Genomic DNA, 27,439 nt, shown 5'->3' with positions numbered 1-27,439 from the left:
AACAAGCCATCACTTATAACATTCATAAAATGTGTCACTGTTGTAATTTAAAGATAATCATATAAAACAATTGGATGCTTTGATGTAAATTTAAATTTTGCATATTTCTATTAATGTAAACTCAATTCAATTTAAATATGTGTAATTTCAATTTAATTTATATTTAGAAGAGCATATGCTATGTTTGCTCAAATCTCAGTCAATAAGAATTTAAGCCACAGGTTCTTGTCAAAAAAAAAAAAAAATCAAGACATCTTTAAGCTCTCTTATTACGGAATATAGAAGATTTTCGAGAAACTAATAATAGCAGCTTTAAACGTTATATTGGACCAATTGCATGCGGTTTGTACCTAAACAAAGAGGTCGAGGTGCGTGTTACTTGGTTGTAAAGGTTTCACTTATTAAAAAAAGAAATATATATATATATATATATATATATATATATATATATATATATATATAAATAGTATAATATATATCGTCGAGGTGCGTGCACCTAACACGCACCTCGACCTCTTTGTTTAGGTACAAACCGCATGCAATTATATATATATATTTGATATATTATATCAAATCAAATCAAGTTTTATTCAATGATATCACTTACATGACAAATTCCATTATACAAATGATATTACAGATCATCGAATAAAATATTGTTTGCTTAAGAAAAATCTTGTCTGCAAACAGGAGTAAAATACATTCAGAACTCACTAAAAATGCTTATCTATAAACTAAAATGAAAATACTTATCTTAATTAAATTCAATTATCTTAATTCATCCCACACACGCACACACACACCAACACACAAACACCCACACACCATGGAGAAATCATAATTAATTAATAAAATCTTGAAAGAATTGAAACAAGTGACTGACAAGGTGATTCATCTAAGAATAATAAAAAGCTCATTAATCTCAATCGGAGAATGATCCATCAACCATAGGTATAATTTAGATTCGTAAGATTTAAGATTATTTGAACTTTTAATCTCGACGGGCAGAGTATTGAAAAATTTAGGACCCAAAAAATGAAGCTCTTTTGAAAGAGAATGCAATATGATCTGGGTGGAGTTATTAACCCTCTAGTATTACCTCTGGTATTATAAGCAACATCCGCACCTCGATTGCCACTTAGCGTGAAGAATATGGAAAGAACTTTGAATACAAATAAATGACGCATAGGCAGATTCTCTGAAAAGGGGGTAAGAGTGATAATTTTATATTCAATCAGGCTAACTATCTTACAATGCGAAATTATCTAATACGAATGACTTTTCAACCGTACTTCTTAGACTTGAAGGCAGATTCGTAAAATATGATGGCAGATTAAGCGGCACTTCGGGAGAGATAAGTCAAGTGATTAATTCCTAGTATGTACATACGGTAATAAGGAAAATGACTCCGGGAATGACTGAGGGGAGGAATGCGCGAGGACGGCTAAGACTGGAGTACCGATACTTAGAACAACTGAAGAAGGATGTGAGATGTGCCAACTACAGTGACCTCAAAAGGATGTCGGATAACAGAGAGACATGGAGAGTTGCTGCCAACCAGCCCCATGGCTGTTAACCAAAGAAGAATACATAATAATTGGGTTTGTTCGCTCACAATGATGCCTACATGAGCTGAAGGGCATCTGCTTGGGTAATGAAAGGGATAATTATGAGAAAAGGTGCATATATAGCCCAATAGTTCGTTTTAATTCGGCAACGAAACGCCAAGAAACTGATGTTCATAAATGTCTGCTCTAGAAGAAAAAAAAACATGCGAAGGAGTTCTTCTGGCTCACATAGCTTAGAGGAAGCCTACAATCTATAATGCGGATTCTAATTCATCTTTTCTATGCATAGGATGTAATGCCAAACTTGCTCTATTTTTGTGCTACCTACATCAAAGGAGTTGATGATAAAAGATGTTTGACTCAACTCTACTGTCTTGGATGAGTTCCAAATTACAGCAACGTTATTAATTTAGAAGCTAAACAGTTTGCTCTAGAACAATTTCTAGTAAGTAGGCTACGCTACTGACTTGATGGACAATGCGATATTGTTGAACAAATGAAGATATTGTAGACAAGGTGAAGAGTTGAATAGCAAAATGATTTATAAATTTCTAATTATAATGCTCGATAATCTTACCAAAATGGCGGATAGCTGATGCAATGAATTTATTCCTGGTGAGGCTGAAGACTCGGATGCTGGCGTCCCAGTGGCCTGCCGTAAACAACAGCTTGCCATCGTGCGACACAGCAAACAGCTGACTGTGCAGCGCTATGCTTGGATGGAATGTACCACTCACGCTCCTTCTCGTCCTCAAAAACATGAATGCCATATAATTAATGTAACTCAGAACCACTACTTATGGATTAGCTGCTCATCCATAGCTCTGGTAATCACACTGGTACTTGGAGCTTCTTTCCGTTTGGTTTGCCTTTTTTACCAAAATACAATGCATATTCACTGGCCATTAGCACAGATCGGCCATTATCTGACAGAGACAGCAGTGATCAGCAACTCTTGTGAAAACACATATCACATTTCAAGAAACCGATACAACAATGATCAGATAATTAACAAAAATACAGTTAATCAAATAAGCAATTAACTTTGAAATTAGGAAAATACTACACTTACAAATTTTTGATCAGTACCTATTCATAATATGAATATTAAATAATAATAGAGTACTCTGGGTGGTGCTTGGGAATGAAATAAAATTTTTGATTCCTGATTTGTCATATGAATACCGTATGTGTAGCTAAATTCAAATCATATATAAATTTGTGTAGCTAAGAATATCGTACGTTACTTGGCCGTGAATGCATCTTGCAGAGCTCGCAAAAAAATTCCAGTCTCGGCTAACGGCTCGACTGGAAACATCATGCTCGGCCCTGCAAACGACCACTTCCCGGCCACGTAATTGATTAAATAGCTATTACCATAGACTAAGTAAACAGGTTAGATCTGTGATATTATATACTTAGTTTAGTAGGTGAAGGTTGTTTATTTTCTGAGTTATCAATTTTAACTTGCTTAAGCGAGTAACTAGTAACTGATTGAAGGAATCAGTTACGAGTTGGTGATTGAATGAATGAGGTGAGTTGGCACTTACTTGAGATTGGCGTGGGCGTTGGCGTGGGCGTGGGCGTGGGCGATGGTGGGGTCGATGTCGAGCGTGAAGGGGCGATTGGAGTGCTTGTCGTGTGGCAGCCACGAGTGCACCCCCACCACTGAGCCCTTGGTCACGGTCACCAGGCTGTCAGGCAGACCTGACTGCAGGAAGCCGCGCGGTGGCGACCGCGGTCTGCTCACAAACACTATCGGGTCCTTCTCGTTCAATACCTGCCACACATAATGAATAATACTACTAAAATAATACTAATAAACTAATACAATAATACTATTAAATCACTGCGCTTGATGTAATAGTGACGTAAAGTGTGTACCTAATGAGTAAAGTGATTCTTGCTTGTCTGGTTGCTAGTGGCTACTCTATATCGAATGTAGGCCTATTATATTAGACAACATTAAACGGATCATCAAAATTTGGGAGAGAAATGGTACAGACTTAGCCTAGTTTTTCCTCCATGGTGATAGTTATATATTGTTTAAAAAATTTTGTACAATAAATGAATAAAATATTTTCCAACAAGAATATTCAATCATTACATAGAAATATTCGTGCATACTCACATGTGACCCAACAACAATCTAACTCTTAATGTAACTTGATTAAATTGAAAATTTAATGAGAAAATGTTCAATTTTTTGAATACATCAGGGTCCTTGATCAGAACCTCCCCCCACACCACTAAACGTTTCTGAAATATTTCGTTGTTATCAAGATCCTCAAACACAACCTTTTGGCGGAGTTCCTCAAATCAGAATTCTACTACAACAAAACTCCAGACCTTGGCTTAGATAAAGAATTCCTAGAAGACTGGAGTGGCAACAATTGTTTTCAAGATCTTGTTAAACGTGATACAAGAAAATGGACACTAACATTTGATTGATAATATTATAACTTTTAAAAAATGTATACTTTGATTTTATCATGAATTATATTGTATAGAAATATATCAAAATGTAATTGAATATTATAACTATCTTGACAATGTCTCATGCAATCATGTAATTGTTCTTGGACAAATAAAAATATTTTATTCTATTCTAATATTCAAAAGGAAACATTTTTAAATAACATTATAAAATAATGACCATTGTTTGTTGAGAAATACGTGATTAAAAACTGTTTCAAAAAGTTCCCGTTCCTACATTAATCACTTCAAATAATATTGTTTGAAAACCAATTGGAAGAGACGTTTTAGTAGACCATCATAATTTGGAACAACAGTGGAATGAACTTATCCATTATGCCGTGCTACCAATTTTTCCTTAAACGGTTGGAATAGCATTTAACACCTATCAACCTAAGGATAGTTGTCGGCTCCAATGAAATAGATTCTTGATAAACTGTGAATGGATCTACTGCCTATGAATGAGAAATCTAGTTTTCAGAGCAAATTAACTTATAATCTTCAGATGAAAATACACAAATACACAAAGAAAAATATATCTTAAGCCTAATTATTTCAGAGTTATTACGAACTAAAATACTTATCTAGTTTACAGTTGAAACACAGTGGCTATTGGCTTGAAAATGCAAACAGCTATTTAATAATAAACTAGTACACAATAAACTTGTATAAAACTCAATTTAAAACATTAATAAATTCACTTAAACTGACAATAAGTCAGAGCACAAAATTACACAAACAACAGCCAGCCATGTTTTCAGAAGAAGCAAAAAACAGGAAAAAGCCACAAGTTGCAAGTCACGAAGCCAATGCCTAGTTCAGTATCGATTTTTACAGACACGTCACCAAAAAATTATAACTTACAAGTTTAGAATTCACATTCTACATCTGTTCTCAATAAAACTTTATTTTGAAAATGTTATTTTAAATTTTTATATATATCTCGATTTAAATAAACTATTTATCTAGTAATTTGTTAACCCTGCCTCGGTGACACCATGGAACAATGCAACAAACATTTACGATAATAAATTCTCCGTCAAAAAATTTGTCCGTCTATTGATAACTCTGACATTTACTATAAAGTTCCATAGATCTCGAATTGAAGATTCGATTCCAATGTGAGAAGAAAAATGTAATATTACAAATACCCCCCTCTTGACATAAAAAAATTTTACTGTTTGAAAATTTAAAGAAAAAATTTACATTGACCCTAATGAAAATTGTTGAAATTTAAATTTGAGAACAGTAACAATTTTTTCTAGAAAAACAATACATGTCACCCTATAATTGAAAATTATAAAAATTCATCAATAGCATTTGTTATATGTTTCCAAACAATATTTCAAAATATAGAATATCAATATTACTTTTGATTTAGCTTTATAATTTAAAGAAAAATATCTCAACAGAAAGTTTAATATGTAAAGAATAGTTTTTTTTTTTGAAATTGCACATAAATTTAATAGATAGAAAAATTTAATTTTTATTGCATAAAAAAAATTATGTATGTTGAATGAAAAATTTATTATTATTAATTTTTTTTTTATATTTTTAAATGAATTGATGAATTGTTACATTTAATTTTCACATAAAATTTCAATAAATCAAAAAATGTTCATTTCTTTCACTATTGACGCGGTTGATTTTATTGATGCACATTTTGGAAAACAGTCCGTTAAGGCACTCAGTATGATTTTCAGTTAAGTGTGACTCCAATGTGATGACGTTAAGTGTTGGGCTGATCTGGATGCACGTAGTGTTGAGCTGATACTTGTAGTCGACTGATGCACATCAAACTCGATACAGGTGACATCTCAGTTAGCATTGCTTCATGTTTGTAGTAGACGGCTGCATTCCAAATTCAATACAGAGTCACATAAATTTTGTATCATATTTGTAATTATACAATGTACATTTCAGGCTTGAAATGACAATGTAATTCGTTTTTTGGAAAAGAGATAGACGCTGCATACAGGATTAATTTAGGTGAGGATTAATTTAGGTAAGGTTTGGTTTTTTGATATTTTCAGCTTTCAAGGTTTAGAGTTCTGCATACAGGAATAATTTAGGAGAGGATTTTTTGAATCAATTCTTTCATGATACTGTGACTGTTCTTCTGAATTCAAAGTTGTGAATGTGAACATGGATGGCAATTACCTCCAGGTAATGCAGTAGTGTTGAAGTTTGAGATACAGAGTCAGCAATAAGCATTGGCATTGCTATTGGCGTATGCTTTGGTGTCGGCTTTGGCATCGGCGTTGATATTGGCATTGGCGCAGGCATTGGCATTGGCGCAGGCATTGGCATTAGCATTGGCGCAGATTTTGGCATTGGCGTAGCTATTGGCATTGGCGCAGGCATTGACATCAGCACAGGCATCGGCGTTGATTTTGGTGTTGGCATCAGCATTGGCGCAGGCATTGGCGTAGCTATTGGCATTGGCGCAGGCATTGACATCAACACAGGCATCAGCGTTGATTTTGGTGTTGGCATCAGCATTGGCACAGATTTTGGCATCAGCATTGACGCAGATATTGGCTTCGGCGCAGGCATCGGCGTAGATATTGGCGTTGGCATCAGCACAGGCGCAGGCATTGGCGTAGCTATTGGCATTTGTGCAGCATTGGCGCAGATTTTGGCATTTTGGCGTAGTTATTAGTGTTGATATTGTTGTAGGTATTAGTGTAGGCATCAGCATTGGCACAGATTTTGGCATCAGCATTGGCGCAGATATTGGCTTCGGCGCAGGCATTGGCATAGATTTTGGCGTAGTTATTGGTGTTGATATTGGTGTAGTTATGTCACACTAGTTTGAAAATCACCCAAATGTTCTTAACACTCTTCATGGTGTTCACTTGTTGCTGATTTCGAGATTCACATGATAACTATTTCAATGTTAATGTCTGTGCTGTACCTGTTGTCTTTAAATGCTTATAAACTAAGAAGAAAAACTTGATTAGGCTATCCATACAATCTAATACACATGAAAATTATTTTTAAGTATTTATGAAATTGAAATTTGTTAACATCTTATTATACAGTCAGCAATACATAAATTGTGAAATATGGACATATCAATGATAAATTTAAAAAAAAATCATTCATTTTCATCTATTCACTGTTCAAATATCAAATTTTAATCCATTCTTCAAAATAGAAATATAATTTCATAACACCCTGTATCATTATCAAAATTGTAAAAAAAAACATCAGATTATCACAACAAAATTTAATTTCAATACATATTTCAATAATTTCAGACAATTGGTCTTCTATTCACAATCATTTCATAATATATCTGCATTTCATTATCATTTAATATAACATTTCATTTATAGCATGTTCATTTCACATTTATGATTTATCATTCAGGGTTTCAAAATTATTTAGTTTTAATTTTGTTCAAAAATTTGTATAAAAAGCAAATTATTTAATATTGTTAATCATCGTTTGTTGGATACTATAGTTTATTTCGACTCTTCAATGTTCTAAACACAAACTACATTTCATGACAAAACTTTACTATCAATCATTAAACAAGAAACCATTCAAAACATCAATAATATTTTGCTTCAAAGGCAAACAATATTCATAATTAATCTGCATCTATGGCAATCAACATAAGTAATCAACACAAAAAATATTATCTCATTACTGCCTCTCTAAGTCATAACCTCTGTTATTCCTTCTTTAGGCAATAATGGGTTTCCATCTCAAAAAACAATCACATACCAGCAAAATTCTAATCAACAAACCCCACTAAAAATTCTACATACACTCCAGCATCCATTTCAAACGATAATCAATCATATCAAAATTTATAGAACAAACAGTTTAAAAATTTTGAAAAAGATATCAATCACAAAAAACTTATTTCAATTAATAATATAACAAAACGTTTTAAATTGAACCATTTATTTTTTTTTTTAAATAATTTAAAAATTTAAAGACTGTATAATAAGTACAAACATTTCAAGATTATAATACAAAGATGATCAAGATGAATACTGGGTAAATAAGTTCCCTAAAAAATACAAACAAGAGAAAAAGAAAACTGGGTAAATAAATTCCCTAAAACAACACACAAAATTGATACACTTCACATAAGTGATACATGATGAAAAAATATGTCACAAGCACACAATTCTTTACACTACAGTGGATAGATTCTAGAAAAGTTAAGTTTTATCAACAATTTAAAGATTAGGAAAATAAGCTACTATTTTAACTTCTAAAATTATTTCAGAAGAATACAAATTTAAATGACTATGGACAAGATTGGTTAAGATATGCATCATAGAAGAATTTTACTGAACATTACACAAAGACAGGAAAGAATCGAAAATTGAAAAGATTAAGGGCCAAGAAAATAGGCTACAGGAAAGAAAAAAGACACAATTATGGACTCTTACCATACACTGCGTAGCGATTATGCTATTCTGAATCCCGGCATAACACAGGATTCCTAATCATTGTGTGTTGGGGAATACCCTTTCATCATGTGATTCACTGTCATAATCTTGTAAATAAGCAACTTGAAACAACCTTTGAATACTAATACATCAATGGAAACTTTGCGTTTTGTTTTCTTCAAGAACATGATTTTATTATTCATGGGTTCATTTGTTTCAACAAAGCCGTTTTGCCTACAAAAGTTAGTCATGTTCACTTGAGAATGCATAGCATACACCTTTTCAATTCTCAGTTGAAAGTTGAACTCATCAACTTGACTCAAAGCAACATTCATTTTGTTCACATTATTCCTAACCTCCACAGAAACCTGTCTCATGTAAACATTCACTTTGTTCATAGTTTTCCTAACCTTCAATGTAGCAATATTACTTTCATGATAGTTGACTTTCAGTGAAGACAACTCCCTACCTACTTCTTTATTCAATTCTACTATCTCATTAGGGTTGACTTTTTCAACAACAGTAACTAGGCCTACATTGTCAGAAACTTGAATGAGTTGATCTTGTAACTTAACACTACTATCATCCTGCTTCAATTTGTTTTCATCTTCATGATTATCACTCAATGTTTCATGTGCATTTTTCAATAGAAGGTTTATACTAACCTGCTCTAGTCTAATGCTAGCAAATTCTTGCTTCATCTCATCAAACCTAGCATTAAACTTAGCCTCTTGCTTATCAAACAGTTGTGTTAAGGCAGCTATTAAGTCATCATCTTTTTTAATATTTTTCATATTGTATGCCATTTTGCTAGTCTGCACAGATAATATATTCATTAGGACTTGATCTCTCTTGAACCGATTTCCCACTCAGCAACAAACCATTCATAACCTATCAAGATATCTATCCTACTAATAATTTTTATAACCAGGGATTTCATAGTGTACCATTTGGGACATATTTATTTTGTAATTCGGTCCCACCACAGGGGTAACATTTGCCGTGCTACCAATTTTTCCTTAAACGGTTGGAATAGCATTTAACACCTATCAACCTAAGGATAGTTGTCGGCTCCAATGAAATAGATTCTTGATAAACTGTGAATGGATCTACTGCCTATGAATGAGAAATCTAGTTTTCAGAGCAAATTAACTTATAATCTTCAGATGAAAATACACAAATACACAAAGAAAAATATATCTTAAGCCTAATTATTTCAGAGTTATTACGAACTAAAATACTTATCTAGTTTACAGTTGAAACACAGTGGCTATTGGCTTGAAAATGCAAACAGCTATTTAATAATAAACTAGTACACAATAAACTTGTATAAAACTCAATTTAAAACATTAATAAATTCACTTAAACTGACAATAAGTCAGAGCACAAAATTACACAAACAACAGCCAGCCATGTTTTCAGAAGAAGCAAAAAACAGGAAAAAGCCACAAGTTGCAAGTCACGAAGCCAACGCCTAGTTCAGTATCGATTTTTACAGACACGTCACCAAAAAATTATAACTTACAAGTTTAGAATTCACATTCTACATCTGTTCTCAATAAAACTTTATTTTGAAAATGTTATTTTAAATTTTTATATATATCTCGATTTAAATAAACTATTTATCTAGTAATTTGTTAACCCTGCCTCGGTGACACCATGGAACAATGCAACAAACATTTATGATAATAAATTCTCCGTCAAAAAATTTGTCCGTCTATTGATAACTCTGACATTTACTATAAAGTTCCATAGATCTCGAATTGAAGATTCGATTCCAATGTGAGAAGAAAAATGTAATATTACAATTAGGTTGCACACCGAGATCAGTAACAATCTGGGATCAGCAGATATAACAGTATGAAAAGATGATCCAAGATAGTTGGTCTCGATTGGTGCAACCCTGCATGAGTAAGATTATCTATAAATGCACTACTATTGGAACATTCAAATTTGAAAATTAAACTTACCATACACGGTATACAAGTTCTCTGAGTGATAGTCATTGATAATCGAGACAAATATTTCAAGAGTGAGAATGTGACATTGAATGTATTGATGAGCAATGGCTGATGTATCAATTGAAAATAATGAGAGAAAAATTATGTGATTATTCTATGTTTGTTGTGTGATGATCATGCTGTTTATGAAATCATATTGGGCGGAGTTAGGGCTTAAAAGTCCTCTCTGCTACCACTCAAACGTGCATTATATGAGTGTTGTTCATGATCTTACTGTTATGTGAAATGGTGTGAGCTTGTCCAAAAAGTGGGTGATGTCTGGTTTTTTTGAGTCGGATTTGAGCAGCTTATTTAGCGCCTCTGAGTGGGGAGCCCGCTGTGGATGAGGCTCCTTCAGCAATTGACTGGGCGTCTGACCAAAGTAGTTGATCATGCCTTCAACTGCTTCACGTTCAACTGGATTAGTGATTGCATCCAAGTCAACGGCACCTTCATAGCTGCAATAATTAACGACAAGCTATATATTTCTTGCTCTTCAAATCCACTGAAGAAATAAGAACTGGTAGAGCACATATAAAATTATTGAAATAGGTATTACATGAAATGAAAAATATCAATTTCCAATCCCTGGATAAATCAGGACAGTGTACAATGTAAAATGTATAATAAAGACTGGCCGTATTTTAATAGTAATTACAATCAAACTAGAATAGTTATATGTAGTCTCCTATTCTAGCATGATATCCCCACTCATTGGTTATTGGAGAATCATAGCTTTTTATCTTCTACTATAATATTATTTATTGTAGAATAAGGCGAAAAGCTCACCTGCAGTAGTAGAATACATTCAAGGCTTTGATTGCTTCAGCCCCTTTCTGCTTGTAGCCGAAAATCAAATCTATCCACTCATGGAGATGCTGTGAAACATATTCTGATTCCTGAAATCAATTAGATTCAGTAAAAATCACATATTCACATTTACGTCGATTTTGAAGTATAGGTCTGAATATGATAGCCTACTTAAAATATGAGTGAAAGTAGAATATTTACGGTGGATGTTTCTAGAATAAAACTTTCTTCGGCGAATTTAAACACAAAGTCAGAGAATATGGTACATCTACTATGAGAAGTACCAGGAATGTTGGCTTGAAACTCGAAATTTAATTTGAGTATATAATTGTTTTTGAAAAAGACGAGGGAAATCTTAGTAGCCTAGTTTTGTAGAAAACTTCTTTAGCCATGATTAGCTTACCTTTATTCTCTGACATCTAGAGTATTTAACTTTTTCAACCTAACCTTCAATTCTTATGAAGTGACTTATCAATGTTAAAAAAGTTATCTCTCTTTTAATGCAATGGATGCTCAAAAATAGAGAAGTAGGAATTAAATAAAGAAGGAAAAATAGAGAAGTAGGAACCAATGCTGGGTTTAAATGTTGAAAACTATTCTTTCTATCTTTTTAGACTAAAGCAAAGTAGAGAGGAGAATTAATAACGTTATTTTCAGACAAAATTATAAAAAAACAAGTACAGTATGAGAATGTTTTATTACCAAGGCTTTTCTGTGTTTATAAATGAAATCTTCGGCTGATGATGCCCATGGAGGAAGAAGAACATCATTGACACGTTCTTTTGTCATTTGCAGCAGTCCCAAATCAAAACTGAAAAAGCAAAGTTATAAATCAAAGTAGAACATTGAACGATGTTATAGATCTTTCACAAATTGTTCAAATCAAAACTGAAAGAGCAGAATTATGAATTAAAAGTCTGGAGAATTATAAATTATATGAATCGAATGGACGAAAAAAAGCGATAAAACCTTGGATTCGTTCTTGTAGAACTTTGAACACTGTTATAGATCTTAAACAAATTGATCTCTCCTATTCCAAGATTCATCGTAACTTGTTTTATAGCCTCAAATTATGATTTACATTTTTAAATTATTCCTATCAAAGATTTACTTATTATTGATTCCAGGATGTATAAGATATCAATCAAATGCCCTTCTATCAAAATTTGACTTCTGTAGAGATATTTTTCTATACAAAATATGAAATTCATTTTTCAATTGATATTTTTCAGCTATGGAGTCTGGTATTGCTCATCAATTTATTGTCAAAGAAGACTTTTCCAAGAACATACTAACGAAAATAAGTAAAATAAGCTTGTTAGCTTATAAAATAGCAGTAAAACCTACTTGTTTAGATTTCGAAGAAATTCGGGGAAGTAGAAAAATTCCGGAATGAGCTCTTTTACATCATTTGGATTATTCATGAGGAGTTTCCAAGTTTGAGGTATTGAATAGAACTGACGGTCAGCAACATCAAACCTGTCAAAATAAATGAGATTATAGAACAAATTGAAGGAATATTGAATAAGAAGTTCTCATATACCCTATGTATGGTGATGAAATACATTATTTGAAAATAGTTCACTGTTTTACATGAAATAGAATTTTATTGGTCATAAAATATTCACATGAATACATGGACTTCGTCAATTTTTTAACACTAAGTAAGTCACACACAAAAACACTAAGATCAGTCAGTATCAGAACAATAAAATAACACATGAATCACATAAAACGATTCCAATCTATTCTAAAATAGTCATTTACGGTGTACAAACATTCATCAATTAACACTGCTTTCAATACTTTTTTAAATTGTATGCATGTGAGTTCCTTCAAGTGGTCAGGTGTGGAGTTATATAATTTGATAGATGTAAAGTGCCAGTTTCTTCGTGATTTAGTGTGATTGTACTACGGAATTCTAAGTTTGTGTCTATTTCTTGTATTTAAACTATGGAAGCTATTAGAATCATACTTATTCAAATTGCCTCGTACATAACATAATATTTTTAAGACATATAACGACGGCAACGTCAGGATACCTAGGTGAATGAAATAAGGTCTACAATGTGCATTATATGGTAGCTTGCATATTATTCTTATTGCTTTCTTTCAAAAAACAAAAATTGATTTGGCGTTTACACTGTTTGCCCAAAGCATTATTCCGTAAGAAAGGAGACTCTGGATGTGTGCATAGTAAATATTCAATAGTACGGACACATCCACAGTTACACAAAGTCTCCGTAACATATACATTCCTTTGGCCATCCTACCTGACAAATAGTCAATGTGTGCATCCCACGACAGACAAGGGTCAATAAAAACACCTAAAAACTTCAATGGAGTCTCACCCTTAACCTTTCTGAATGCAAAGTTAATGTCAGCGGTTTTACTATCATTGAGAGAAAGATTATTTGCTGCACACTAATCTTTTAGAACCAAATAACTTTGATTCCTCTCACTTTCAAGATCATGCTTGGAGGGGCAATTTATTTCCAAGCCAAAATCATCTGCAAATAGGTACCCATCTTTACTATTGCTATCCATATTTATTGGCAAATCATTTATATAAATATTAGATAGAATGGGTCCTAAGATAGAGCCTTGAGGCACGCCGTAATCAACTAGTCTACCATTGGACAGGACGCCATCTTTGTAAACAAATTGATTCCTGCTACTTAAATAGGACAATACAAGTTGAACTGCACTTCGATTAAAACCATAACAATTTAGTTTATCACCTAAAATCTTGTGCTGTACAGTATCAAAGGCTTTGGAAAATCGTATGACCTTAGACCAACAGAATCACCACTCTCCAAGTTGCTAATTACACCACTAACCACATTAAGTATGGGATCATTAGTGCTTCTTCCAGACCGGAAACCAAATTGTCTTTCAGAGAAAATGTTGTTGGACTCAAAATAGATTGACATTTGTTCATACATTAGAGTCTCAAATACCTTTGAAAATACAGGAACAATAGCAATCGGTCTGAAATTACCTTTCTCTTTCCTTGATCCCTTCTTATGAAGAGGTAAAACTTTAACATTTTTTAGCTCCTCTGGATAAGTGCCAGTAGCAACAACACATTCATTGAACAAGTATGCCAACAATTCACATATATTAACAGCTGCTATTTTTAAGATTAAAGCATTCAAACCATAAATATCCAGACACTTACTATTACTCAATTTTAAAATAGTGTCAAATACTTTCTCTACAGTTACAGGCTTAAATGAAAAATGTACACTAGGCTGTTGCAATTTGCTAAAATAGAAAGTTGAATCATTAATACTGACAGGTATATCTCTGCTTATCAGAGAAACAGAATCCACAAAAAAGTCATTGAATTCATCAGAAGTGACATCAACAGGAGTCTGGGATCTGGCCGCATTATTAGCACTGCCGGTGAGACCATTAACAATTCTCCACATAGTTTTATTCTTATTGATGGATCTACTTATGATTTTATTATGATATTCAATTCTTGTCTTTTTAGTTTCTATCCTGTATGATTTTCTAGCCTCTTTATATGTGGTGAGAATTTCTGGTATTCTGTAAGTTTTATATAAATGATACAGCCCATCACATTTAACTTTTAATTTTTTAAGATTGTCATCATACCACTCGTTATTTGGCTTGACTTTGTGGGAACGCAAATTTTTTAATTGAAACGCACCATTTACAGCCCCCATAAATAATTCAAAAAAATTCTATATCTATCCTTAATATCTATTATAGAGTAAACGTCAATCCAGTTAATGGAATTCAAATGACCATGAAAAATGCTTACGTTATCATCACTGATTAACCTAAACTTAGTCCTATTAACAATACTATTGGTACTTCTACCATACTTGTTGACAAAATTAAATCTTAAAAATACAGCGTCATGATCAGATAAAAGCATATGAATTATCTCAGAAGTCCATACACTATTCTGGACATCAGTCAAAATACAAGTGCCATCAGAAATGCCATCCAGACCAGGTCTAGTAATACCCTTTACAGTCATATATTATAATCCGAAACATTCAAATAAATTCAATAAATCTTTTTTAAAATAATCGTTACCAATAAAATTTACATTAAAATCACCACATATGACTAGATTGTATCCTTTTTTAAACACTGAACTCAACACATTATAAAGACAAGATAAAAAGTTTTTAAAATAATTAATATTTCTATTATATGGTCTATAGACCGACAAGATTATAATTTTGTCCCTAATAAGTTCTACTGCTGAAATTTCACACACCATTCCAATTGACATGACTTTGATATGTTCAAGCTCTCTGAATTCCAAATGATCAGCAATAAAAATAGCTGCACCACCCCTAGACTGATTAACTCTGCAAAAAACCGAGGCAGTTTTAAAGCCTGGCAGATAAGTGAATTCCAAATCTGTATCCTTTATCCAATGCTCAGCAACTGTAAGTACCTTGATATTGTATTTTTTGCAAATTAAGGCTAGATAATCAACTTTTTTACACATACCCTGAATATTCCAAAAAAAGCAATTAAGTTTGTTTTGCTAAAATCATTGTTGAAGCCATTTTCACACGGTGATTCAAATGTTTGACAATCCACAACCACACCAGTATCAGGCACCCTGTCAATAGAATAGTTTTGAAATTCATCCCTGAGTCGTAAATTTTCAGCAGATAAATTATCTTTGTCAAAAGCTAATAGTTTAAATTATCAGTAATCGGAGAATTGAGAGCGACAAGAGGATTGTTCACGGTAATATAATCAACTGGAACTTCATTCTGTACAGGTTGGTCATCAATTGAAATGTGAACCGGCGTCCTCTTGGATGATGGAAGGGGCACAGCAGGATGGGGTTGTATGATAGGAGAACTGATCACGCAGGAATTAGCTTCCTTCACGGAAGCTAACTTAAGGATGCATGACCATCTCCAACAAGGTCTCTCACATATCCTGCCAGGTGGTTGCCCAGAATTCGTTTCCCTTGCCGACCAAGGTGAAGACCGTGCCTTGTAAAATGAGATCTACCCAGGAACTTGTTGATATCCTTGTAGTGGATGCTGAGACTCCCTGTATGTCCTTCCCCGCTCTTGATAAGTAGGAGTTGGTATAGCAAATATTATCATTAAGAGCAGGATAATCATGTCTATAGGGCACACCGCAAACCAGGACATTGGTCCTCAAATCAACCTCAGTAAGACATCTCATTCCTTGGTCCAAAGTCAACTGGAAGAGTTCATCATGATGTAGGTCATTTGTCCCCCCCCCCCGCCAATATGATAACACAATCATTTTCTGTGAAATCCTTGACTAAGCCAAGACCATCCTGGATAACGTGCTTCAACTTTGCACCTGGTTTAGAACAAACTAAAACTTCAAACTCCTCCCTCAGGTCGTTCATATAATTACTTAGCAGTTTTCTATGGCTATCCGCTAAAATAGTAACTCTCCGTTTCTTTTTGGAGGTAACCATCTTACGGCGCTTGTAATAATGAGTCTCAGTGGGATCAGTTTGAGTAGAGAATCGGTGAACCTCAGCCTCTACTTGTAGCCTACTCTGGAAGATAGATTGAAATATTAGATTGAAGTGAAAGCAATAGTGATCTTCTCTTTACTTTCAACGAGCTTTCCAATTCATTTCATGGGTTTAGGTACCTAGCTGATAAAATAATTTTATTATAAAATGGATTCTTATTATGCATTGACTGATACATTTATTTGTCATATGATAAAGGAAGATGACTGAGAATCTTATTGTGTTGTGACACTTATAGCTTAGAACTTAGATAATGCAAAAAATGAAGTGGATTATTCTATATTTATTTAGCGTAAGGCAGATACCCAACAAATATAATAACCTCTAGCTCAAATGCCTAGATATGCACTGTATATTTTAAAATTCTTTGAGATGTTGTGTAGTTTCCCGTCAGGAGAACATAATTTTGTCTGACCGCCATTATTTGCTAGTCCATTTAGCGTTACCCAATGTGCACCATGGAGGCGAACTAGCGTTACACATATTTAAGTTAAAAATCTGTTTGCTGGAACAATTTTGAGGTTAAAGAAGGTTAAAACTCAGCTTTTAATTTTCACTGGAATATAATTTCAAAATCATCTTCACCATTACAAATGTCCAAAATTGCTTCTAATTATTCTATATAGTCTGCTCAAGTTGGGCCTACACATCTCATAACAATTGAGAGGTCATTCAGTTAATGTAGGATAAAACTCATAATTAACATGATAATATTGTTTCTACAAGAATTCAAATTAAATATTGATGAACTGATGAACAAAACATCTACAAGTAGACCATAGAATACCTACATTCAATTTCTGGAAATATGGAATTGGGATAAAGCGAAGAGTAAAAGTTCAAATGAAAATTCCGTTAAGGTAGGAACAATTTCATCTCGAAGAAAAAGGAAACAAATAATCAAGGTATTGATGATACTGAATAAGAACAAATAATGCAGTCTAAATAATTGCTCACCTAGCACTCTGCAACTCGATATGGAGCGTAGTGAAGGGTTCCACTCTGACAAGGTAGTGGAGAACTCCAGCTGAATTCGAATAATGAGATCCGTAGTGAAACTTGGCAACAGTGCCTGCAAGAATAACAATTTTTAAACATTGATAGGACTTAGATATTTCGCCGTAAATACACTCAAGAATTTTTTTTGCGTTTTTCTATATTTTTCACTTTTTTCAATATCTTATAGGCAGAAATTGCTCAAATTTGGTGCACAGGTTGATCTAATATTTTGGTGGGTTTGGAGTAAGTTTTTTCCAGGAGTAAGGGTTTTCAGGAACAACTGAGCTTGAAAGTATAAACTCGATACACACAGGTACAGGTACAGCTAGGAGAATGACAGTTCTAAATTTGAGGGATACTTTTCTCCAGTTCTCCATTGATTTTATAATGCGTTTTTTTTCTATATTTATTTCTCAATTAGATTCATAATGGAGAGGATTAGATATGAATGAATTGAAAGTTCACTACATCATTCCTATCTCAATCTTCAAAGAGCTGATTGGAGTGATCTAGGTTTAATGGATAGAGTGCTTGCGTAACAGCATAGGGTTCAAACCCTCTCATTACCAAACGTGTTTTTTAACCAGATCACTCCCGTGTTATCGGATGGGCACGTTAAACTGTCGGTCCCTTCTGAAGTATGACAGTCGTAAGGCCCATTGATGGCTCAAATGATATATTCAGGCGGAGGGACCTTCCCGCAAGGGACTCACCACCAACAAAAGCCATGCGAATTTACTTTCACTTCAAAGAGCTAGGCTGAAATACAATACTGTAATTCTTGTTATATTGAAACTTATTTGGGAGATTCCTAAATATGTTTATTTATTCTGAAATAAATTTTGTACAACCTTGCGCTACATAGCGTTTAACTTTTTGATGGAAGCTAGGTAGCGAATCAAGTGAAAAATGCAGGCAAGCGAAGTGAAGCTGTTGATCTTATTTCTGGATGATTCAGCCTGGTGTCCAGACGAATAAGGCGAGCGAAGCGAGCCCATCGGCTAGTCTGTTATTATATACACAAGGAAATTATGCCGTATTGACAATTTTCTTGTATTAATTAATTTTCTCCAAATTAACAATTCATCCATTTGACCCAACGATAAGAAGACTGGACTCAAATTATCATTTTCAAATTAATGTAGCCGTCAAACCGGCTAACTTGGAACAGTTTTCAACTTTGACTTGAAATTCAGTTCCATTATTATTTTAATAGTTTATTTCTTCTGTGCTCAAAACTTGGGTCTTTAATAATACTTCAAATATATACATTCAATTTCATTATCATTCCAACCTGTTCTGAAAAAAAAAATGGTGTCCCAAGTTACCCACAGAGGTTGGGTAACTTGGGACATCAATATTATTTGCCTGTAATTAGACAATTGAGAGGTTGAAGGCTAACTTGGGACATTAGATTTTGAATAATATGTTTAATTTTCATAATAAAAATACTTTAACTGTAAAATAATTGAATAATTGGTAAAATAATTGAGTGTTCACAATAGAAGTTATTAATGGCTCAATTTCTAGGTTAGAAATAGTGGATTGTTATGACTGTAGAAAAAGTATCTAAGCTGTTAATCAAATGTTCAAAACGTTATTAAATATTCTCAAAAGGTGTGTTCTCAACAAATCCACATTGCCAGAACTCGGAATGAATTGCACAGACAGCTGGTAAGTTGGAATTGGAGGGAAGGGGTTAAACTGTCCCAAGCTAGACTATTCTCCCAAGTTAGCCGGTTTTACCGTTTTAAAATCATTGTGATGAGTAAATTGAGAATATATTTATAAGCTGACATGCTGTAATCATTTGCAAATTTATAGTAGCAGTACCACTCACCTGTTGGATCCTCGAAACAGTCATACTTGGCTCGAACTTTCTGCTCATTTTCAGGGTTCTGCACTCCGATTGGTTTGGAGAGGTCTCTGAATGTCTTCGGATCAGTCAAGTCCAGTTCGGACGAAGTGTAATCTGCCAAGATCCAAGGAAATACTGGATACTGGGAGAGGTCATTATAAGTTCGTCCAGCCAGGGTATTCAGCTTAGGAAGTTTGAAAATTTTCATTAATAAATAATACATCAACAGAGTTGAATCAAGATAAATAACATAGAGAAATCTATCGCATTCTCAATAATTTGTTCGAGAAAAACTTCTAATAACTATTGGAATGAAAAAATATACCATGGAGAAGTATCATATTTCAAATGATCGATAAAAAATTCGAAGAATACCGTATTTGAACCTCATACGAAACATTTTGAAATTTCTAGGAATTGACTTGCGAAATCGGGGTTTATCTAATAAAATTATTATAAACAAGTTCTCTAGTCTCTAAAACTTTTTGGTTAAGAGGTTAAATTAAAATAGAAAACAAATCCATTCATATTTTAGAATTGAGCTACCATTGAATGGAATTGTATGATTATTTTCAATACATAGGGCAAGATGAGTAGGGCTATGTTAGGGTATGATATGAATATAGCATGAGCTAGGAGGTTCAGACTGGTAGCAGCAACTGCAGCAGCATCAATTCAGGGGCAGGTAAAAATCTTTTAATTACTATCAATAAAAAAGTGTATTTAGGCTATTTGCAGCACGTCTGGCTGCTCTTTCCTTCCGTTCTATTTTATTTGCTTCATTTTCTCTACTGAACAAATTTTCGGCGGGTTGCTGTTCGTCCATCTGGCCCTACCCTGACTCATACAAAATGATATTATGCACAATTTGCAATACCTCCTTATTTTCTATAATATTCAAGGTAGTGTACACTACCTTCATAATGAGTTCACTGATTGAATATTATAGAAAATAAGGAGAAAAATAGGTAGTAGATAGAGGCTTAAAGCAGGGAGATATAGAGGCCTACCATCAGCGAAAATATTTAATGCAGTTCTGGAAAAATCTTTAGATGAATTACAATGGCAGGAAAAAGGAATCAACATCAATGAGGTGAAATTGAATACATTGAAATTTGCCGATGATATTGTTATTATAGGAAATAGCTCCGAATAAGTATGTAGAATGATGAAGGAAATGATTGAAGCAACAAAAAAGGTTGGATTGAAAGTAAATTTTGATTAATCAAAAGTAATGATTTATAACAGTGAAAGTAACGAGAGAGTATTAGAGACCGAAGACGGAAGGATAGAAGCAGTTGAACACTTTACGTACTTGGGACAGAGAATAGGAAGAGATGGACGATGGGGAGGGATTACTAGAAGAGTAGCAATAGGTTGGTCATTGTTCAAGAAATACAGGTATCTCTTCAGATATAATATTCCCATAGACAGCAAGAGACGCCCACTTCAAACATATGTATTTTACCAGCAATTCTATACGGCTGCTGTAAACTATATGTGGCTACACCGAGTATGTAAGGGTGGGAAAATGAAAAACAAGAAATGATCGTACAAGTTTTGATAATTAAAACAAAACAATAAATTATTAGTACAAAATTAGAATTATAATTAGAAATTATGAAATAACAATAAATAGATAAATATTTCAAGGGCTACTCGCTTGGCTGCTAGTGAAGATTAAATTTGTTGTGGTTATGGAAAAATTAAAACAATGACTCAGTAGTCACCTACCTTTTATGATAATGGCCCCCAATTTGGCATCCACTGGTTAATCGCGACGTTAATTATTAATGGAAAATAAAAAAAACTGATCTAATGAAGTGGGTTCAGATCCCTTCCTATTCAATAATACAATTCTCTTTAAACTGCCCGAACTGTGACAGGAAAACTGTATTATAAAACAAGAACAAAATCTATCCCCCTCACCAGAACAGCCGGACTTTTACTCTCAGTCCTAACGAACGAGCTCACACACCGACTAGTAAAAATTTTGGGTATTAATATATAACTCAGTCAATGCCAAACATGAAGCCATTTCAAATACATATTTTTATCAGTCGCACAAGCCGAGCACGTTTGTTATGAAAAACAAAAGAGAAACTACAATAATTTTGATAACAAGTGAAATAAACAATCTTTCTGTCGATGACAAAACTGTTCAAAGGCAGAAACACCATTCATTAAACTTTTCGTAAAATAAAACTCTAAAATCCTGATCAATATGAGATAAATATATGAATCATATATATGTCCCATATGACCAGGTGACACATCACCCATCCCGCTGAAAGACTCGTCCCTGAGTCTGTAGTCAAGAGGGGAACAAAAAAAAAAATAATGATTAAACAAAATAATATACTCGGGAAACAAACGTGTGCCTGATTGACTTGATAATGCTACTATACATTGAAATCAAACTTTTACATAGAAAGGTAGGTTACTCAAACTAAATTACAAACATTCAAATCAAATTCAAAATGAAACTATGCTGCACAATAACATTGATTATATATGAAACTAACTTTCAATATTATACACATTAATATACATGAATATTCAACTTATTATGAAAAGAAAATCTCAATTGACAATAATTTATTTGTGAATCAACATTGAACTACTTCAAAAACTGCAATAAAAATCGAAGAAGAGAAAAAAAAACTTTATAAGTACATTATGACTCATAACTATATAGGCAAGAAAAAAAACAATAAAACAGTTAATCTATCAAAAAGTAACTATATAATTCCTAACTATCGATTATATGTATCTTGGGTTGTGCTACCGTTACAGCAGATAATTTACACACATACAACTTGATGCCTAAATATGCACAGCATAAAGTTAAAAACCCTAACCAGCCAAATAATATATAAAAAACAAAACTAGAGGAATTTACAACATCTCCCCAAGAATTTGGAAGATCTACTTTGTGAAATATATCTGACGATATTACGTCTTGAACTGTAAATTCCGGAACCTTTATATCTATATCAGTTTTTAAAATTTCGCTAAAATTAACAAAATTAGGATTGAAATGCGGTTGCAAAACATCAATTTTCAACGAATTAAACTTAACCCAATGCAAAGGTAAGTAATGGAGAACCTGAGGTTGTTTATCAACATTTGCGTCACACGGAAAAGTCTTTCTCACCATTATTCTCCCGCCGACCGAAATCTCGCAATGACAGGGTAAAACCACATACATTGCTCCCGGAATAGGTTGAAGATGATGAAACGAACCTCCCTCGCAAGTGACTGTAGTGTTGGCCTGTATATTCGCGACGATATACTCCGAAGGCGAAAATTCGACGATCTCCAACTCCTGCTTAGCTGGACGACAGCTTAAACTGCAATATTGTTGGATGTCCTTCAGCTCTGTCGCCGCAAACAAGTGATGCATACATCTTGATGACATATGTCCTCCATGCACCAGCCGCGGAAGATAGCATAAGAAATCGTCCTGTGCCCGACAAGAAGAGAGATGATCTCCCGAGATGACCTGAATCTCACCGTCCTCCTGTCTCCGCGCCAAAACGAAATCCTGCTGCTGAAGCTGACAAATCTGGCCGTCGAAATACATAGGTGTCCTCACATACTTGTGCAATTGAAACTGTCCGCCGATGCTGACCAACGGTACTTTTAAGCTAAGCACCATGGAGTTCTCCTTCACCACGCAAGTCGTAAGTGGAAGATCAAAATATCGCTGCAAATCCGATAGAGGTATAGCTAACTGGTGTCCTTTCGACTTATATCCTTTCTCCAATCTGAAGAGATCTGAACGTAATAAATTGGGGTGTACCAGCGAAAAGGGTAAAAGCTTTTTATCACAACGTTCCTTCGCAGTATTTATGAATTCCTGCCGTGATAAAATATTTACATGTGAGTAGAGGTGAAAAATGTAAGTTAATAACTGGTTTGTGAACAGTGTTTTCTCCTCCGATACATTCTGTTGTACGAATAATCTCATACTGTCTGTTAATTTGCTATACGCATCGTGAAATTGCTGAGAAAAATTTCCAGCAAACTGCCTCAAGTTGCGAGAAATCCGAATTAAATCTTTGTGGTCGTCTGCAACCAACCCTTGGAATGCGTTGAGGTGATCAGCTACATGTTTTTCGTTGAATTCCAGCTTATGAAGTTCCCCATCCGTCGCGACTGCGCAACAAAAATGAAGAAAATCGCCGACAACATCGATCGCTCTGGTCTTTCGTGAAGCTTGAGTTCCCAAACGAATTGAAGAGTTGAAAGCAGCATGACTGTTGCGAAGAATTCCGTTTGTAGAATTATACAAAACTTCTACCGCATCCGCTAAACTGCAATCCTCTTGTTGACAGTTAGGCCAGAACACCCTTTCCGCCTGCAAGATGTCGAGCTGAGCTGCCGGGAAATCTACCTCGTATGTTAGTGGAACCGATGATTCATACGCTACAGCGTGACGTAGCTCCTTGTAGAAAACTCCCGCGAAGACCCTGACTGCCTCCAGTTGCGCCGTGAAAGTCGTGAGAATGAGAAATGACGCAAAATGTACCATAATTGACATGTTTATGCGTAACAGAACCTCTTACAAACAAAAAAAACTCTACTTGAAGCAACCGCAAATGAATCGTAATAAAAAAAAATCAAGAGAAACGTTTACAATAATATTAACAAACTCGACGTGAATATTACAATTAACAACTGGACTGGCTGGTTAGCATATATTATTAATCAGAAACCTAGAAATGATACAATTTATTAGAAGTGCATAGGCCTATATATATATATACTGGAACAATTCTGAAATCAGAACAATATATGAGTCATATGAAAACAAAATCACAATCATACAATAAATCATCAGAATATAAGAAACTTATACTCTAGTTATATTTTTATTGAGAAAGAAATTCAAGTCAAAATAAAAGTGAATAAAATATTCATCCATCAAAAATATAATTGTCTTATAACAGCTTCATTATGAATTTCTATTAGTGAACGTTTAAAAGTATCATAACGTTTGTCACTCAATGAACGACCTTGCCCTGGATATGAATAACAAGATTGACAACTAAACAAAAATACGTGACAATTGCACTTTCTTAACGTAGGTCACATCAGTACAAACGCAAAAATAAAATAACAAAACAATGAATTACATTACTGTACTTTTTCGTGGCACCAAATATTAAAACGTACCATGATTTATCGAGAAAAAAAAGAAAGTTATATCAGTGATAATGTTATATTACAAAAATGTAACATGTAATCAGAATATGTAATTATGTGAATGAAACATGACCATTTGGTTATCATAAAATGGTAAACTATCCATCAACCATATTTCCTGTTCATTTTCCTGGAATAACCATAATTTGAAATAACTGAGATATAATTATAATGACTATGAAATATAACATGGTTAGTCATAACTGTAAAATCAATACAAAATCAATAATGCAACTGGTGAAATTAAATGTAAAACCCAGCCAAATACCAATTTTCATAGGTAACTGTACCCTAAAATTATAAATATGTAACCATGGAATAATAAACCCTCTTCTATAATAACTGATTCTATATCGTAAAACATGGTTCTACAATGATTTCCAAAAATCACTTCTGAAAATAAAAACTCAACCTATTGTGCCAAAAGAAAAACTTTTCCTACTCAAAACCATTAATATTAGAACCATGACACAATGAAACTCAAATATTATCATGAAATATAATCAAGAATATAGTAATCATTACTTTATACTGAGAAAAAATTATAAAACGAAATACAATCCAAAGATATAAACGTATAAAACTGAAACTCTGCTATCCATAGCTAAAAAATTCCCCTATAACCCATGAACAATAAGTTTGGTCTATATTACCATTGAAAAATATGGACTTCACCTCCAGCAACAATAATCAGTAATAATACTTTAATAAAATTTTACGAGGACTTATAATTATAGGCTTAAATCAAAGACCCCATCGAAAACAGATCAAATAAATAAAATATAATCCTATTATTCAACCACTGGATGATAAATCCATAAATATTATAATCAATTCTGATAAACAATGATGAAATGATAAATAATTACGAATAATATTTACAAAAATTCTCTTAGGGACTTTAATATAGCGCATAACTTCAAAAAAATACGACTTAAAAAAATGACTATCACCATTAAACCTTAATTATCAACACCTTATGACAACAAATTCAAATATTTAATTCATGAATTCTATCAACAAAATATCTACCTTTAATAACCCTTGAAAATATTTCAATAAAACTTATTCATAACCTTAATATAATGAAATATAAAATCCAAAGGGCCAAAATTCTAAAGTGAAATATCTCAGAACCCTTTGCCCTAAACAAAATTATAATTATCGCAATGCTAAAATCTATGCTAAGAAAATATGAAACTGCAATAAAATTTTTTTCGAAAATCGACTTTTTCCGAATTTGTCTGAAATTTCTAGACTAACAATCAAGATACGCCGCATACCTTGTAATCATCATAAATCGTAAAAAAAAGAACTCATCGGAATAAACGAATATCACTTATAACTGAAAACCAAAATCCAATATATGTAGAATACAACTATCCATCAAATATCATGAAACCAAAATGAAATCCCAACATAAACCATAGAAAAATAGCAGATAACCATTTAGCAAAAACGCGCGAAATTCAAAATCAGTAGATAACCATTCAGCAGAAACGCGCGAAATTCAAAATCCGTGTCTGACTGTAGCCGAAAATTTACTACCTATTGAAATAACTCACGAACCCTCAAATATCTCAAAAATATCTACTTCACATATCCTATCCCATTTTAGAAATGCAAGCGAATGACCTAAAATTCATCTTTAAATTCAAAAAAAAAAAAATTTTTTGCTACTATACAAGGTCACCAACAAAAACTATAAAATGAAAAACCTCAAAACCCTTTGCTCTAAACAAACTTTTTCACAGAACAAAGTTGAACGTACTCATCCTAAAAAATAAGATTCCCGAAAAAAAATCGAAAAATCACAAAATTGTTTTCCATGAACTGGAGATTTCTGAATTTTTCGTTAATTTCACCTCTTGGCAGCCAGTAGAGCAAAAATTTAGTAGAAGTCAATCAATATCGAACGCTATCAAAATCGTCGTTTGAAAAACTTCCTTCACAACAGATTCGTTTGGTGAATTACATTGAATTTCCAGAATATGTTTCAAAATACTAAAACAAAACTTTATATGAAGAAAAAAAATCACAAAACCCCAAAGAGAAAATTTTTGAAAATTATTGAAAATACCTAACTCGAAAACTACTGCCTTAAACGAAAAATTTTATTGGACATAAACGATTGAAATTATTACTACCTACAAGCTCAGTGAAAAAAAATCATAAAATCCCAAAATTGAATTCACCTGTCACATGACTATCATCCCAACGAAAAAAAAAAAACTCAATATCTAGATTACAGACGACATTATTATGATATAATGATTGAAATAAAAATTTTTCACTTTTCCACACCTTGCTGTCATCTCTTAAAACATAATTTCTAGCTTTTCGTGCAATAGTTCTCTCCGCTGACTCTAAATCCAACAAAGCGTCATATATCTTTTTCAAAAACGGATCCTGTTTTTGCAATAATCCTATATTTATACTAGTAATCATGTTAGCGGATTCTTGCGCATCATCTCTAAGTTGATTCTGTAGAGAAGTTATTTCTTCGCTCGTAATGACAAAAGAGAATTCAAAAAAAATCGTTCTCAATATCGGACAATGATTATTTTCAATTTATC

General features: G+C 33.3%; 1 protein-coding gene across 2 annotated transcripts in view; it reads right to left on the bottom strand.

Moving 5' to 3' along the window:
• Window positions 1-27,439, bottom strand: part of LOC111045510 (neurobeachin-like protein 1) — a 400,901-nt gene that overhangs the window by 9,876 nt on the left and 363,586 nt on the right. For both annotated transcript variants that reach the window (XM_039432470.1, XM_039432471.1), the window contains 8 exons: window positions 19,635-19,836; window positions 17,753-17,867; window positions 12,616-12,747; window positions 11,971-12,079; window positions 11,248-11,357; window positions 10,694-10,916; window positions 3,119-3,348; window positions 2,146-2,318 (listed from right to left, as the gene is read on the bottom strand). In XM_039432470.1, the coding sequence (XP_039288404.1) occupies window positions 2,146-2,318; window positions 3,119-3,348; window positions 10,694-10,916; window positions 11,248-11,357; window positions 11,971-12,079; window positions 12,616-12,747; window positions 17,753-17,867; window positions 19,635-19,836 (1,294 nt within the window). The remainder of the gene's footprint in view (window positions 1-2,145; window positions 2,319-3,118; window positions 3,349-10,693; window positions 10,917-11,247; window positions 11,358-11,970; window positions 12,080-12,615; window positions 12,748-17,752; window positions 17,868-19,634; window positions 19,837-27,439) is intronic.

The sequence above is a fragment of the Nilaparvata lugens genome, chromosome 7 (genome assembly GCF_014356525.2).
Source record: "Nilaparvata lugens isolate BPH chromosome 7, ASM1435652v1, whole genome shotgun sequence".
In the NCBI taxonomy this organism is placed as follows: domain Eukaryota; kingdom Metazoa; phylum Arthropoda; class Insecta; order Hemiptera; family Delphacidae; genus Nilaparvata; species Nilaparvata lugens.
Note: the sequence above shows the minus strand (reverse complement) of the source record. Positions and strands in the feature narration are given on the sequence as shown.